Genomic DNA, 17289 nt, shown 5'->3' with positions numbered 1-17289 from the left:
ATTTTAGGTGAAATTTTAATACTAAACCATCACTTGCCCTAGCACAGCCAATTGGGTTTTGAGTTAAAACCCCCCTACCAGGGGGTTTTTAGTTTAAAACCACCTACCAGGGGTTTTGAGTTTAAACCCCCCTACCAGGGGGTTTTGAGTTTGAAAACCCCTACTAGGGGGTTTTGAGTTTGAAAACCCCTACCAGGGGAATTTGAGTTTAAAACTCCCTACCAGGGGGTTTTGCATTTAAATCCCCCTCTTGTATAAAACAAAAAAAAATGCAAACGACAATCCCCAAATTCCAAGAGCACATCTAAGGAAGATTTTGATTTTAAGCCCCTCTCCAAAATTTACGATAAACCCTTCTTCAATATAAAAAAGCAAATTACACACTCAAAATTGTATGAAAAAAAAAATCCTGGCTACGCCCATGATATATATATATATATAGGCCTATATATATATGAGAGAGAGAGAGAGAGAGAGAGAGAGAGAGAGATTGTGAAAGAGGGAGATAGTTAAATAGAAAGAGTGTTGTACGTTACACTCTTACGTGTTTAAATGAGAAATAGTGGGCCTGTATTAGATTTATCAGCTTCTCTTTATTCTTATACTAGCCGGATATGACCCGCGGGCCTTAGTTTGGATATTACTGACCTTGTGGATTAGATTTAGTTATATGTTTAACATGGCATATGTTCCCTTAACATTCTTTTTTTAATTTTGCCACGGAAATCGCTTAGTGAAATGGGTTTACCCGTTCAGCCTACATATTGATATCTAATAGTAAATACTGTGAAAACGGGTATACCCGATTTGTTTGAAAGTTTCGTTTTTTAAATAGAGATAAATTTTGGTATTTTTTTTTTTTAATTTTAAGGCCTTCCGGTTTCTGGGAGGGATGTTAAACATACACTACGGTCTCCGCAGTGATCTAAGGAACATAGATGTCAAGTTTTATCAAGATTTATCAAAAAAATGGTTTTGATTTCTATGCGGGACATACGTATGAAAATACATAAATACTCCTTACATTCTACCTTAAATAGTAGATAATAGCAGATGCAAGGGCGGATACTCATCCGTGGCAATGAAATTTCACTATGCGGCGAGCTAAACCTTTCACACCCGTTACAATATGCAATGTTTAGAGGGACTGACTTCATGTCTGCAAAGCAAAGGGCAACAACTCAATAAATATCTTGTCTCGAGTATTGAGTATCAAAGATACTGTAGAGCGATAAACACATCAATGTCAAGAGATGCAAAGCTATAAATGACATGTATGTTTATGACATTCACCTGTCATTTTGGAGTGTTCATCGATTCAATAACTCAACGCATATTATCGGAAGATTTGTTTCGACTATAATACTTTGTTGAGTCGTGGTGGCCGTGAGATACAGAACCCCACTTCCAAAGAGTCTCAAGTTTGAATCCAAATCACGTTAACATCTCATGGTTATCTGCCATACTTAGAGGAAGGGAAGGAAGTTGGGCTTTGTGCTGATCACATGACACCCTCCTTAATCGTCTGCCATAGACACGGATGAATATAACATTATCTGACCCTATAGCAAGGTCTGAGTTTACCTGTACATTAGTTGATCTTTTCACGTTTTCGTTGGATTATAATTCTTAATTATAAACATCATGTTATCCCCATAACATATGAATAATGAGTAACAATTCCATTAAACGAACGAGAAGCTAAGCCTGTCGATCTGAAAAAGCAGCAATCAATGCAGCAAGTAGTTATATGTAGATACAGAGTATATATATATATTGCATTAAAACGGATTTTATCTTCTTTGGCATTGGAGAAAAAAAACAGTCGATTAATTCTTTCTTGCGAGCTATAGGGCAGATGATGTAAAGGTCATCTGTTTTTTTTTAGCTGTTAACAAGGGTGTCATGTGGCCAGCACAACGACCAATCGCCTTTAATTCCCCGACAAATGTCAGATGCACTCTAGAGTTGGAGAATAATCTTAGTATGTGAATATATATATATATATATACAGTGCTTTTTTTGTGACGGTACGCACCGGTACGGCGTACCGGCACCTTTTTCAATGCATTTTAACGTTTATTATTAGTAGTTAAAAGTTACTGAGTAGTGGCACCTATTTTTGGTTTACCAAAAAGCACTGTATAGTGTATATACATATATCCCTTCCAACATTCACAATGAGCCGAATTTGTCTAAACAATATAGCTCTTCATCGAGTGATTTCATACTTCCATGTCACTCATTTCTTTCGCATGAAGCACTTTAAAGAGGCTGTGGGCGCCACTGGTGTCTGATTTTTGTGGAGAGAGCTTGCCGCCCTATTCGCCATAATCCGTGGTGGATTTAAGTTTACCACGTATAATCTTGACCTATGTATCATGCCCCAGGTGTGTCCGTAGTCCAAAGTGGAAGACAGCTGACGAGTGAGGTCTTGGGAGGCTTAAATCATCTCTTTCGAAAGCCCTGGACAGAAACCCAACTATCATCATTAAAATTCCCATGTGTTTTTAACGATTATTGTGTCTTACTGTTGTTATCTATCGATATGATCTATTGTTGGAATCGATCTTTTAAGTCCTACTGTTATTATCGATTGCTATGCTCTTTTGTTATATTCTTTAATTACATTCCTTTGTTCTTATCATTCATTATGTTTTTTTTTTTGTTTTTATTGATCATTATGTCCTACTGTTCTTATCGATCGCTATGCTCTATTTTTATTAACAATCATTATGTTCCTTTGTTATTATCGATCATTATGTCCTACTGTTATTATCGACTAGTATCTCCTTGTTTTTCTAGCACAAAGAGACCCATCACTCTTTGAGGGTTGAAAGTAGGTCAAACTTGCGAGTGCAGTTACATTTTGCGGGGGATGGGTGACACGACCAGATGTGAGAGGACCTGTGACACACAAAAGCTGTCTGTCATGACAATGGGTCAAACGAAAGTAAACATTGGAGTGACGTATTGACATTGTTGGCATTGTGTGCGTGTGCGCATGCGAGCAGACACTCTACTAGATCATGTCCACGATCTGGTTCATATTCGATACGTAAACAATAATATATAGATCAGTGCTTCTCAACCTTTATCAGTATCTTGCGATCTATAGGGCAGATGATATTTTTGTATATACGGCCTACTGTTAACGAGTGTTGTATAGCTAGTAAAGTCAGGTACCCGTTACTATTTGGTGCATTAGGATCGTCTTAAAATCCCAGTCCTTACCGAGATTCGAACCCGGGACCTCTCTGTTCAGAAGCCAAGCGCTTACCACTCAGCCAACACGCTCCCATCTGTTTTTATGGCCGACGGTTACTGATCTTGTCATACGGCCAGCTTACGACTAACCGCCTCAACTTCCCAAGCTGCGTCATGTGCCCATCAGAATTGCGCTGACTCAAGTGTTGACTCTAAAAATACCGCAATTCTTCACCTGGATTTGAACTCGGGACCTATCACAATCAAGAACCTAGTGCTTCACCACTCTACTCCACGCCTTTTCGGACTGAAGATAATTTAAATCTCCCCTCGTTGAACTACAAAAAAGAAATTGCCCAATCCATGAAACTTAGCCTTTTCGTTTTATTATTCACCTTGTTGTAGACGTCTAGGGCCAGATAATGTTCGGGGGCCGTAGTTTGTGCACCACTATTATAGATAATGATTTAGATAACAAATAAGAACAAGCTATACCTCTTACGTCTAAACTATACATTAAGTGTGAGTTCCGGGTTTATTGCTCTCCATGCGATTACACTGTGTTTTATTGGCAAAAACTTCCCTCTCTAAATCACAGGTAACTGAATGGTTACAATGTTACGGGTTCACTCTAACTAACCTACATTCAAGATTGTATCTAGAAAAAAAAATAATAGTGCTAAGAAGGAGCGGTCCAGAGATAGAAGTGTGATGTTAGCCCGAAAGCCCGCGGGAACAATTCTCTGTGACAGCTCTGATCACATCTTCGATTACAATTGGACAAATACTTTTAATTTTTGTTTTTTAAATCAGATCTAAACAAAAAATGTATATATCTGATGATGAAATAAATTGAAGTCTATTCTGCTTTTTAACAAAGAAGTTTGTGAGCAGTTTTGAATTTCAGCACGGCAATTGTTATCAAGCTTTAAGGGTTTACAACTTCGGGTGAATCAGAGGGGTGGTAAGTGGGACAAAAGGACCCGCACCTTTCGATGGCGCTGCGATAAAGAGATTCTTTGTCATCGTCAGCGCATCGCACAAATATTCGTGGCCCTGATATGACACCCGCCCATGGCCCCGCGTCATGCTAAAGCCTTCTCGACCAGCTATGGATAGCTGCCTGGTCGTGCGGTATCGCGCTGGACTAACGTTAGGTCTGGATGGTCCAGGGTTCATACACTGCCCGCTGCTATCCCCCGTCGTCCTGCGGGAGGTTTGGTCTAGGATGTAGATTATCTTCAACTCTGAAGAAACATCCGAAACACGTTGAATATTTTTTTTTTGAACCTGGAATTGCAAACCAACACTCGGCCCAACTCAACAAGTGTGTCTACAACATTGATGTAGTGTGTTGGTGACTGAGTCTATTTATCACTCGATGCGTTGTTCAATCGAAGTAAGCATTGTATTAGGTCTGTCTAGCAAGTTCAGGGCTCGCAAAAATCTTCCTACAGGGAACGGTACCAGGAAAAGAAGAGGCAGACAGAGAAAACGATGGGAAGACAACATCAATGAAAGTCTCTGAAAGAGATTCTATCCAAGTCAAAAAAAGAGAGGATGGAAAAAGATGGTTAACAGATGTTCTATGGTGCCCCAACGGTCCAACAGACTAAGATGAAGGTGAAGATTGTAGTTCATTGTAACTCTTATACAAAAATCAACACGGATATAATCAAATCTCATAGAATATCTCAACTTATTTCTATACAACTTTTACTATAACACTAAGGATGAAAAAAAAAAAAAAAGGAAAATTAACAACAATTATGGCATCTTGATCTCTAGTGGTTAGAAGTAACAGGATAATGCCATTGTACGTAAGAGCTCTTACAAAATCGTGTCAGTATCGTGTATTAAGTTGATTAAGTTGATTAAGTGTCCTGTCATTCGGGGCGTCAAGCTTGAGGGTTGCATGGTCGTGTGTATGCGCTCTGGACTATTTACTCGATGGTCCTAGGTTCAAACCCTGCCCGCTGCCATTCTTCGCCGTCCTGCAGGAGGTTTTGGGCTAGAATCTACTAACCTTCAATTCTGAAGGAACACGCAAAACGTAAAACAAACAAAAAAACAAACAAACAAAAAAAAAAAAAAAGAAATAACGTAGTGGAAGACCAATAATGAAGCTCTATTGGCAAACAGCACAAGGCCTTCACATTATAAAGTCCGCATTGGATTTTACAAAGCTAAATTATTCCCATTCTTTTATGCAAGTTCAATTTCATAGCGCATGACAGTTGTATTGTCTATTTATGCAGCTCTGTGTCAACCTTTTTTACGATACCTTTATTCAAGTCAGAACCTTCATGGAGGGACCTGGAAACTGAGTGTAGGTTATATAAAAAAAACTAGAAATTTTACAGTTGATAAATATCAATGAGAAAGGAATAATTAGCTCCTTGGGCTAGAGATGGGAAACTTCAGTTTGATCCTTTTAATTTTTTCCAAGTAAAAAAGAAATACATTTTAATTTGGTTATAATTGTTATAAATAAACTTGGCGAAGCCATTCGTAGTAAACCAATACCTGAGTAGTTTATTAAATTTAAAGCTGCTTTCAGTTTATTGATAGATTATTAAAGCTTTGCTTCCATGTTTACGTAAATGTAACATAGATTATTACATCTATATTCTAGATCTACAAGTAGGTCTAGATCTAGACTAGATCTTAAGATTTCTAAACAAGATGGCAAGGGTGGCAAGACCGCACTACAAACAGCGATGTCCTTGTGGACGCCGGTATGGACAGTATAGAGGGACTTCTTATGGTCCGACAGTTACGCTGGGCAGGGCACGTATCCCGTATGGGAGACGAAAGTATGCCAAAGGCAGTCTTTTTTTTTTTTTTGTTAAGCTAAAAGATGGTCGACATAAGAGAGGCGCCCCACGGAAACGCTTCAAAGACGAGCTTAGGCGTCAACTTTCCTTAGCTGACATAGAAGAGAGCACCTGCTTGCATGCGGCCTCAGAACAGGACAGCTGGAGGTCACTCACGAAGGCCGTGGGATACACATTTGAGACCAAAAGAAAATCCGCTGCCGAGAACAAGCGCAGGCGGCGAAAAAAAAATTCTTAATCGACCACTTGCGGACAATGGTTATGCTTGCCCTGGATGTGGCTAAATATGTAGGTCACAGCTGGAGCTCCGCAGCCACGGGAAATACTGCATTCCTCACTAATCTTCAGACTCGAAGACAAGCCTTATTATTATGGCCTACTACATAGACTATAGATAGATTATCTAAGTCTTGCTTATATTTTTACGTAAATCTGATATAGATGATTACATCTATATTTGTAGATCGGTAAGTTTAGATCTAGACTAGATCTAAGGAGTTCTAAAACAAATGTATCAATCTGCATCTAGTTCTGGATGTCTATATAATGAAAGCACCACTAAACAAGTCAATAACTATACAATGTCTTTTGGCCCAATGGGTTACGTCGCTGCTATATCAAACTGAAGGTACAAAAGTACGAGTTTGGTACTCGGCTTAAACAAGTTTTTGTTTAATATTTTTTCAAATATTAAATTTTATTGCAAGTTGTATAATGGAGATATTGTCTTTTTAAAGAATTAAAAAAAAAAGTATTTTCTTGTTTATATGTAGCTTTAATTGTTATTACTGTTAGCTGGAGTATCCGAAAACGAGGTAAGTCTAAATAACAAAAGTCACCCGCAAACTTTATTAGGTGAGAAAGAGGAATGAACAATAACGATAAAAACAACAACAACAAAAATTGCAATAACAGCAATAACAAAAGAATAACAAAAACAACAACAATAATAACACAATAAAAATAAAATAACGACAACATCGCCATGATAAAAAAAAGATAAATAAATTTCTCCTTAGATATATATGTAGTATATATATATATATATATATATATATATATATATATATATATATATATATATATATATATATATCAATAAAATACAATAATTTCAAACGTTCCTAGAGGCGAATAAATTAATAAATTAATTCCTGGGGAATTCGTTTGAATTGTACTTTTTTATGCCTGATAACATTGTTAGAGAAATGAAAGTCAGAAATCAAGCATATAATAAATGTCTGGTGTCAGCAAGTGACTGGCATTTATTCGGTTTCGTTGGACGAGTTGCCTTGTTAGCAGGCGGACGTGAACTCGTGAGAAATAGAAGAGAGGCAGGTAGGCAGTGCGAGGCTGTGGCCAAGTGACCTCGTCTATCTATCTATCTATCTATCTATCTATCTATCTATCTATCTATCTATCTATCTATCTATCTATCTATCTATCTATCTATCTATCTATCTATCTAGTCTCTCTCTCTCTCTCTATCTATCTATCTATCTATCTATCTATCTATCTATCTATCTATCTATCTATCTATCTATCTATCTATCTATCTATCTATCTATCTATCTATCTATCTATCTAATATCTATCTATATGTCTACCTGTCTGTCTGTCTTCCGTGGATCCCTGCAACCACCAACCCACCCACCTATCCGCTATCCGTATCACTATTAATCTTTTCTAAGAAAAATGTTCTTTCCATCCACTGGAGCTATATACAGGTTTGGCGGTATGTCAATAGTGTGAAATATGAGTGTCCTATAGTAATTTCTGTTTGTTTCAAAACTACTCTAGCACCTATTCAGAAAAATCTCATAAAGAATCGATCAAATCTTTTCTGTTTAAATAATTATACGCTTTGTAATTAGCCATTGTATCTACATTTATAATAATAACAATAATAATAATAATAATAATAATAACAATAAGGCTTGTCTTTGAGTTTGAAGATTACTGAGGAATGCAATATTTCCCGTATCTAATGATGTAGAATAAAGCATATTTACATTTTACAAGCTTGAAGCCAATAGAGGTACAATTAATCTCATTCAGCTCATTGAAAGAACATTCATTACCAAAATCTCATGAATAGCTCGCTCTTGCCTGTCCCTGATACTAGGAGTCATCAAAGCGACTGTAAAGGCGTCTCTAAGACGAGGCTCATTGGGCAGAAGATTACCTTTACACTATATACTTATTATAACACTATACATTATCTTACGATGTCATTATGCCATCCCATACAGTAAGCATTTAGGACGTTAAAGCTTCACTCCCAGTTCAAATTTAAAGTATTCTTTTAAAAAGCGGTATGGTTTCGGAACCCAAGGCAATCGGGACTACAGTTAAGAGCGCATATCAGGTAGCCATCATTAAAAAGAAACTAAGCTGCATATTTTAATTTTTATGCACATACTCTTTGACCATTTTCAAAAAAAAATTTAAAAGAAATAATAAGGACATAATATTAATTTTCTTACTACTACAATCGGTGAAGCTTTGATTAATAAAGATAGAAATAGGACAACCAAATGAACTATGAATAGTTTCTTGGGAAGCATGACATTACTTGTCATGAGAGACCATGATTTTTTTTCTTTGTTTTAGACAATTTAAAACCTTTTGAACTACTGAATAAAAAAAAAAAAAAAAACACCATAACAATACATAACAAATGGTACCTCGTTCTGACTACTCGCATATGCTCCTATATTTATGGTGATGAATTTATAACTGATAAGGTGAGGCGGGTATATTACAATGATCAGTGTAAATCAGCGGTTCTCAACCTGTGGGTCGCAACCCCCTTGTGGGTCGATTGACGATTAGCCAGGGGTCGCCTAAGACCATCGAAAATATGGATTGTTATTGTCTACTCTTCTATTGCTGTATGTGTGTGTGTGTGTGTATGCCAGACCACCTCGTGATTTCATCAGCAGCACGCAGGTACAGTCCCTTGCTCCCATGGCCCAGACGGAGCGACAAATAGAGATGAGAGATGAGATGATCCTGTCTATAGGCACGGTCACTGCGTCGGAGATTTTCAAAATATACTAATCAATGTCAAGGACGCTTGGAGCGTATGTGTGTGTGTTTCTATGGTGACGGTGAGCGAGAGTTTAGCGATTTGTTTTGAATGATGCAACATGGGTGGCGTTGTCGTCATTTGGTGTAAGACAGGACAGATGACTCCAGAACGTGAGACGGAACGGTTGTGTCATTGTAGTGAGTTTGATTTTGTGAAAAGATATTGCATGTATCACTATAGTCTACTACATTTATTTCATTGTATCACTATAGTCTACTACATTTATTTCATTGTATCACTATAGTCTACTACATTTATTTCATTGTATCACTATAGTCTACTACATTTATTTCATTGTATCACTATAGTCTACTACATTTATTTCATTGTATCACTATAGTCTACTACATTTATTTCATTGTATCACTATAGTCTACTACATTTATTTCATTGTATCACTATAGTCTACTACATTTATTTCATTGTATCACTATAGTCTACTACATTTATTTCATTGTATCACTATAGTCTACTACATTTATTTCATTGTATCACTATAGTCTACTACATTTATTTCATTGTATCACTATAGTCTACTACATTTATTTCATTGTATCACTATAGTCTACTACATTTATTTCATTGTATCACAAGTTGATTTTTGGTCTGCATTATAAATAAAGTTCTATTTAGTTTTGTTCACCAGGAAGTTATCCGTGTTTTTGAAGTTTATTAACTCTTTCTCTCCGTAATTCTTTACCACATTCTGGTGGAATCAACGCTGGTATCGTCAGTTAGGAGAGAAAGAGTTAATTAAGATATATTACGGATGCAATGATTGAGTTGTATACCAGTAATTTGGTGCTACAGCTCAACGACCGGTTCCCATAGAAACACACGCACTTCACAAAGACGCTAAACTTCACTGTTACCAACTAAATAAAAGCTTTAAACGTAAGAGCTGAGAAACTTTTTTGTTCTGCTATGCTAAAAAGTACATTAGGAATCACATTTTCTAAGTACTTCCTTTTGTAGCACAAACTAATTTCAGCATAGGGAGACGATAGACTTTTATTCAAAGACCATAAACTTAAATAAAAGCCAAATTTTCAGTAATAAAGGAGATGCGAATATAAAGCTCCTGGATGGGTTCAATGTAATGAGTATTTCAAATAAATTGATTTATTTTATTATTTATCAAAAGTGCAATAAGTGTCCCCGACATTGTGTGGCCTTATTGTGAAAACTCCAATAAATAGATCCATCTTTTTTTATTTACTCTGTTAGTAGAACATGCACCCTTGGCAAGCCATACCTAGTGTGCAGCCCATCAAACCGGGCTCACATCACCAGCCACATGAGGAGGCACAACACTGAAACGAAAAGTCCTAGCCACCCCCCCCCCCATCCCCTCCGATAACAAAAGGACCAACAACATACAGTAGAAAGTGACAAAAAGATAAATTTGAAACACGTTCCTTTCTCTGACATCGACACATGCTTTTATGCATTGCACCTTATACCTTGACTTGCAATACCTACCGGCTACGCCCGTTGATTTGTTCCAAGGCTGTAATTTGCTTATTTCGCCTTGGACCCTCCCCCTTCCTTGTTTTCTTACTCATAACACTGCAATAATATAAAGGCCCTCCCAAACACACTCACCTCTGGCCTGTGAATTCCATAATCCCCCTTCTCTCCCCCTCCCCCTTCCCTCTTCGCCCCTACCCCGCCTCTTAAAAAACATTATTTTCGTTTATGTTACATCTACAAGGCACTGTACGCTTCAGAATACTAACCCTTCCAGACACATACCTTTTGCCCATGAATTCACTTACCAGTATCCACACACACACTACGCCGTAGAAAATAGTTCCACATATAATCACTAAGCATTCTATGAATTTTCAGCCCTATATGGCATTATTTGAAAGGCTCTCTGTAGGAGTATCCTCATACAAAGGTCTGTCAGACAGGGCTGTCCCTTATCCCCCTTCTTGTATATCCTTTGCTTGGAACCCTTCTTGGAATCTGTAAGATCTGACCCATCCATTATTGGGATAAATATACCGGGTCGTTCCTTCTCAACCATCAAAGTCAAAGCCTATGCGGATGATACAACCTTTTTTCCATCTTCAGAGCAAGATATTGAGAATATACTAAAGAAATTTACACTTTTCGGAGAAGCTAGTGGTTCAAAAATAAATATAAATAAATCCTCTGTAATGGGACTAGGGAAATGGAAATTCAAAGAGAATTGCGCTTTCAGAATTGTTGATAAAATCAAGATTTGTGGTATTGTCTATACCTGTAATCCCTTGTTCTATTGTAAAGACCAGTGGGAGAATATTTTTGTCAAAGCCTCAAACTTAATTAAACTTTATCAGCACACAGGTTCTACAATATTTGGTAGAGCTGTATTGATAAATAGTTTGGTCATTCCAAAGATTGTCTATTTAGCTAACATTACAGAGCCACCTCCTAAATTCTTAAACAAGCTGAACAAGTTAATTAGAAGCTTTATATTTAAAAACACTATTAGGAGCATTAAGCACACTACACTCATTCAAAACAAAGAGGATGGGGGGATAAACTTGCAAGATGTTAAAACAAAAATACAGTCGCTAAGGCTAAAATTTGTAGGTCAAGTAGTTAGAAACCCAACAAACTTTCCCTTGACAATTTACTATTATCGTTTAAGATTAAGTAGTCTTCTTCCAATACACAATGATACTCCTCACTATTTTGGTACAGTCACTCATCCATTTTACAGATCTATTTCAAGAGTTTTACCTGGTAATGAACATTTAATACACAACAAAACCAAAGAATCATACACAACACTTAAAAAGCTGTTACAGGAAAGCCTAGTGAATAGGATTAAGTGGGGGAGAGTTCTTGGGGTGACAGAATTCAAGGACACATTCATAAACCTACACAGTAAACATATCCCACCAAAAGCTAGAGAGATTAGTTATAGACTTATCTTTAGGATGACACCTATGGTTAGAAGACGGGCAAATGACCGTGAATGTATATTATGCCACCTTGAAAATGCTGATAACGAAAAACACATGTATTTGGAATGTCCATTATTCCTTCAAGTTAGAAGTACTGTAATGGACCTATTGGAAGCAAACTGTGGCAATTATGTAAATGTTAACTTGTCTATTATTTTAAACAAGCTGCCAAAACTAAAAAATAAAATGATACATAACTTTAACTTGATTATTGTTTCCGAATACAGGAATCTTGTTTGGGCTACCTGGCTCAAATGTCTACATAATAATAAGGTGTTTGATCCTAATCACTTGGAAATAACATTTAGAAAAATAATGGACTTTAGGGTAGAGAATTATCTAGTTTGATTTTCATATACCTGTATAATGCTCATGTAGTTTTCCAGAAATAGGGTGTTGGGGGTCAGGGATATCTGATATTGTGTTGATTGTTCTGGAGTAGAGTATACTTGTATCATTTTTCTGTCTTTAGGGGGTTCATTGGTTAGGTAGTATGTCTTTGATATTAAATAATATTTCTATTACTGTTATTATATTTTTAGGTTAATCACTTTTCAATTGTTTATGATTTAATACTTGTGAATTATGATAACTTACAAATAAAAACATATTAAAAAAAAAAGCCCACAAAAGAGGCAAGATGGCCCATAAAAGAGGCATATAAAGCCCAAAAAAGAGGCAAAGAAAAGAGGCATAAAGCCCAAGGATTCCTATGATGATAAAGCTAAACCTGAATAGCGCAAATTCTGAGGTTTCCTTTAAAAAAAAAATGAGTGTTAGATTAAAAAACATCTTTTAGTTGTTGATATGCTAATCCTTGTATCATTTTTCTGTCTCTGATGGTTTCAATAGTTATGAAGTATGTCTTTGCTATTAAATAATATTTTTTTTACTATTAAAAAAAAAAAAAAAAAAAAAGAAAAAAGACTGACATCTTTTCAGTCTCTGGTGATTCTAACAGAACTTCAGAACCTCTTGGTGTCTTGCTAAAATACTGGTACTTTAGGACATCCATTCTGTACCATTTGTCTCTTTTACCATAAACTTAAATAAAAGCCAAATTTTCAGTAATAAAGGAGATGCGAATATAAAGCTCCTGGATGGGTTCAATGTAATGTGTATTACAAATAAATTGATTTATTTTATTATTTAGCAAAAGTGCAATAAGTGACCCCGACATTGTGTGGCCTTATTGTGAAAACTCCAATAAATAGATCCATCTTTTTTTATTTACTCTGTTAGTAGAACATGCACCCTTGGCAAGCCATACCTAGTGTGCAGCCCATCAAACCGGGCTCACATCACCAGCCACATGAGGAGGCACAACACTGAAACGAAAAGTCCTAGCCATTCCCCCCCCATCCCCTCCGATAACAAAAGGACTAACAACATACAGTAGAAAGTGACAAAAAGATAAATTTGAAACACGTTCCTTTCTCTGACATCGACACATGCTTTTATGCATTGCACCTTATACCTTGACTTGCAATACCTACCGGCTACGCCCGTTGATTTGTTCCAAGGCTGTAATTTGCTTATTTCGCCTTGGACCCTCCCCCTTCCTTGTTTTCTTACTTATAACACTGCAATAATATAAAGGCCCTCCCAAACACACTCACCTCTGGCCTGTGAATTCCATAATCCCCCTTCTCTCCCCCTCCCCCTTCCCTCTTCGCCCCTACCCCGCCTCTTAAAAAACATTATTTTCGTTTATGTTACATCTACAAGGCACTGTACGCTTCAGAATACTAACCCTTCCAGACACATACCTTTTGCCCATGAATTCACTTACCAGTATCCACACACACACTACGCCGTAGAAAATAGTTCCACATATAATCACTAAGCATTCTATGAATTTTCAGCCCTATATGGCATTATTTGAAAGGCTCTCTGATGTTTTCAAACACTAACATTTTGTTATCAATTGTTAAAGTCATCCTAACTGTATCAGGATCGAGATTATAAATTCCGTTCTACTTTCGTGTACACCTAAACTATTTAAAATTAAATTGCTCCAATAACGCTCATAGTAAAAAAGTTAAACTGTAGTTATGTACTGATACTGATCATAGTGAATAGTTGTAAAAGTGGTGTATTTTTATGAAAAAACTGCTTGCATAAGTGATTTTAAAAATTAGTTTTTTCACTTTCAGAAAAGAAAATAGTAGCCGTTGCATCAGAACTTTGTATGGTCTAAAATATTATGATTCGGATTTTCACTACCTTTTCTAGTTTACGAGATCTAAACGGGACGGACGGATGGACGGACGGACAGATATTCCACACAAAAGTCAGAGCGTCTTCCCCCTTTCGGGAGCCGCTAAAAAAGAGATATATTATCAAAATAAAGTCAAACTTGCGGAGCAAAAAAATTATTAGAGTAACGCAACTAAATAATGTATTTCATTGTCAGCATTAAGAATGTGGTGTTTTACCTGTGAATGGAAGAGGCTGTGTTTATACAGGTAGGAACATGTGTGTATATGGGAGAGTGAGAAAAGAAAACTCATCAATGGACGCTTTTATAATAATGATACAAATGTTAAGACCGCGTCACAAACTAAGAGACTAGAGACTAGAGACAAGAGACTAGAGACTAGAGACAGGGTTACTTCTGCGATTGGACCCCATGATGACCCGCTAACTATCGTAAAAAAAACGTAAGCTAAAAATCTATGGCCATATTACAAGATCTTCGGGGCTCGCAAAGACCTTCCTTCAGGGAACATTAGTAGGAAAAAAAAAAGAAGAGGCAAACAGAGAAAGAGATGGGACGACAACATAAAAGGATGGAAGGGCCCGCCATTGAAAAAGGCTCTAGCTTAGGCAAAAGACAGAGAAGAATGGAGAAAGACGGTCGACAAATCTTGCGTGGTGCCCCAACGATCCAACAGACTAAGGGATAGGTAAAAGAAAATGGAAAAGGCATATTGTGCGCATTATTTCATAGACAGAGGTTATTACGATACCTGGGACTCTAAGTGAGCATTAGAGCCAGACCAATCGGTATAGAAGGCATGTACACTGACCTGCAACGTCACAACCTGTGGGCAGTTTAGACCAATTACTCGCTGCAACTTCACAGGTCTGTACTGCCCACAGGTAGTGACGTTGCAGGTCAGTGTTGAGGCCTTCTATAATGAATGGTCTCGATTAGACTAAGAGCATATTGTGAGAATATAAGTATCCTCCTACAATGACGTCTAAATGTACTGATAATACAGCACGTAGTTTAACTAATGATTTCATTACCAAGACATGTGGTAGTTATGACAGTAACATGACACTGATGGCATAGACATTTGTTGACTTTAAGTAATACACAATTTATGCAAATTAAGACAACCACAAACATAATTATGTTCAGGTGTAAGCTTATGTACACAGAATCAAGGTACTATTGTCAACACAATTGCTACAACGAGTTGAGCGCTAATCCCAAATGAGGACAATAGTATAGCGCTTCAATAGACCACCGGAAGACAATAGCTTTGCTTGTGTGAAATGTGACAAAATATGTAGGTCACATGTGATGTGCTGTACTGTTTCTTGGCTTTCGGAATTAAAAAAAAAATCGTGTTTATTTGGTTGTTGTTGTTGTTGTTTTGTTTTTGTTTAGTTGTTTTTAATTTGTGTTTATTGTTATGCTAATTAATTTCCGCACTTTCCCCAAACACAATAACAGCTAATGTTCAAAACATCAACAAGAACAATAACTCTAACACACGCGAAATGTGAATCTGCTTAATTAGCTTCTCCTAGTGCCGTTATATTTAACATTGAAGCACCATCGTCAGCAAAAAAAAAAAAAAAAAACAACCAAAAAACTCTAACTGTTCGTTCTCCAATCCAAGTTTGTAAAGGGCGTGCTACACTACTGCGATACTAGGTGCCGCAAGCAATTTACTAAATAAATGAGATTTATAATACTTTCAGCGGCGTTGCTAGGACATTGCCATCATTTGGGGGCCCGAGGGGCCAGCGGCGTAGCTAGGATGGGGGGAGGAGGGGGAGAATTTGAAAATCCTGGCGTGCCCCCACTTGAGGGGGGCCCCAAAATGAGTGTTTTTTTACACTAAAAATTAAATATTACTCAAAATGCAGGGGTCCCAAATAAGGTCAAGCCCCCCCCCCCGCCCCCCAAACGATGGGAAATTCCTAGTTACGCCCCTGCGAGGGGCTGACCTCTTTGGGGGGGGGCCTGCATTTTCCCGGGGGGATTTTCAAATTCTCTTTATACCCCCCCCCCAACCATCACCCTAGCTACGCCTCTGAATATTTTATGATAATCATAATAATATAAGAGAAAACTAAACTTTATTACCTTCAGGTTTCTATCCTTTGAATACGTTTTCTCTTGCTTCTCAGTCCCCGACATTCTCTTATTGTTAGTGTTAAAATTTATGTCTTATTTTAAAAAAACGTTTTGACCTGTTAAGCGTATTTCCTGCAGCCAGAGAGTTCATATAAAAGGCCACATGTTATCCAAGGCTTCGAGAAAAAAACAGACACACACAATTAGAATGCACTCAATTCCGTAAGCTACACGTCTTTTTTTGACAAAGATCGAACATACTAATTCCGGCCGGAGATCTACGACCGAAGTTCAATCTCATAACTGAGTTCGGTCCCCTCTCTCCCGAGTTAGCTTCCAGGGGACAACATGTAGAGTAAAAAACATAAAATAGTTTGAAGGTATATACCCAGACTACCGCGACACCCCAATCACTTCTCTACCTCTTACGTTTCACTAGATCTGCATGGCTGGGTTACCTGGTCTCACCTGTAGTGCACGACAGGTAGATTTAGATGTACCTATGTGCCTTTTGATTTGTATTTACTCAATGGGCAAACTAAGCGGTTCCCAGACCATGTTCAGTGGGCTTATTCTAGCCCAGTGGGGACCGTATTAATGTCCGAAACTCAGAAAGACCCAAAGATAAAGGCACATTCCTTAGACATAAGCTAGGTCAAATTTGTACAAATGCTCCTTCTTCCCTATTGATATTAGAGCATGGAATGGGTTGCCTAAGCCAGCCAGGAAATCCAGTGACTTAGCTGAATTTAAGTCATTGGTTAACATGTATGACTAGATGCATGACGCGTAATCATCTTTTTTGAAGTAATGTCTGTATTTTATAAGATAAGCATTGAGTCGAATCTAATGGAACTGACCAACGGAGGCTTC

General features: G+C 37.3%; 1 protein-coding gene across 1 annotated transcript in view; it reads right to left on the bottom strand.

Moving 5' to 3' along the window:
• LOC106065158 (uncharacterized) overlaps positions 1 to 16870 on the bottom strand; it is a 98599-nt gene extending 81729 nt beyond the window's left edge. Inside the window, exon 1 of the mRNA XM_056014223.1 lies at positions 16426 to 16870. Within this exon, the coding sequence (XP_055870198.1) occupies positions 16426 to 16479 (54 nt within the window). The 5' untranslated portion in view covers positions 16480 to 16870. The remainder of the gene's footprint in view (positions 1 to 16425) is intronic.
• Between the last annotated feature and the right edge of the window lie 419 nt (positions 16871 to 17289).

This window comes from Biomphalaria glabrata, chromosome 16 (assembly GCF_947242115.1).
Source record: "Biomphalaria glabrata chromosome 16, xgBioGlab47.1, whole genome shotgun sequence".
NCBI classification, from domain to species: Eukaryota; Metazoa; Mollusca; class Gastropoda; family Planorbidae; genus Biomphalaria; species Biomphalaria glabrata.
This window is presented reverse-complemented; position numbering and strand designations above follow the sequence as displayed.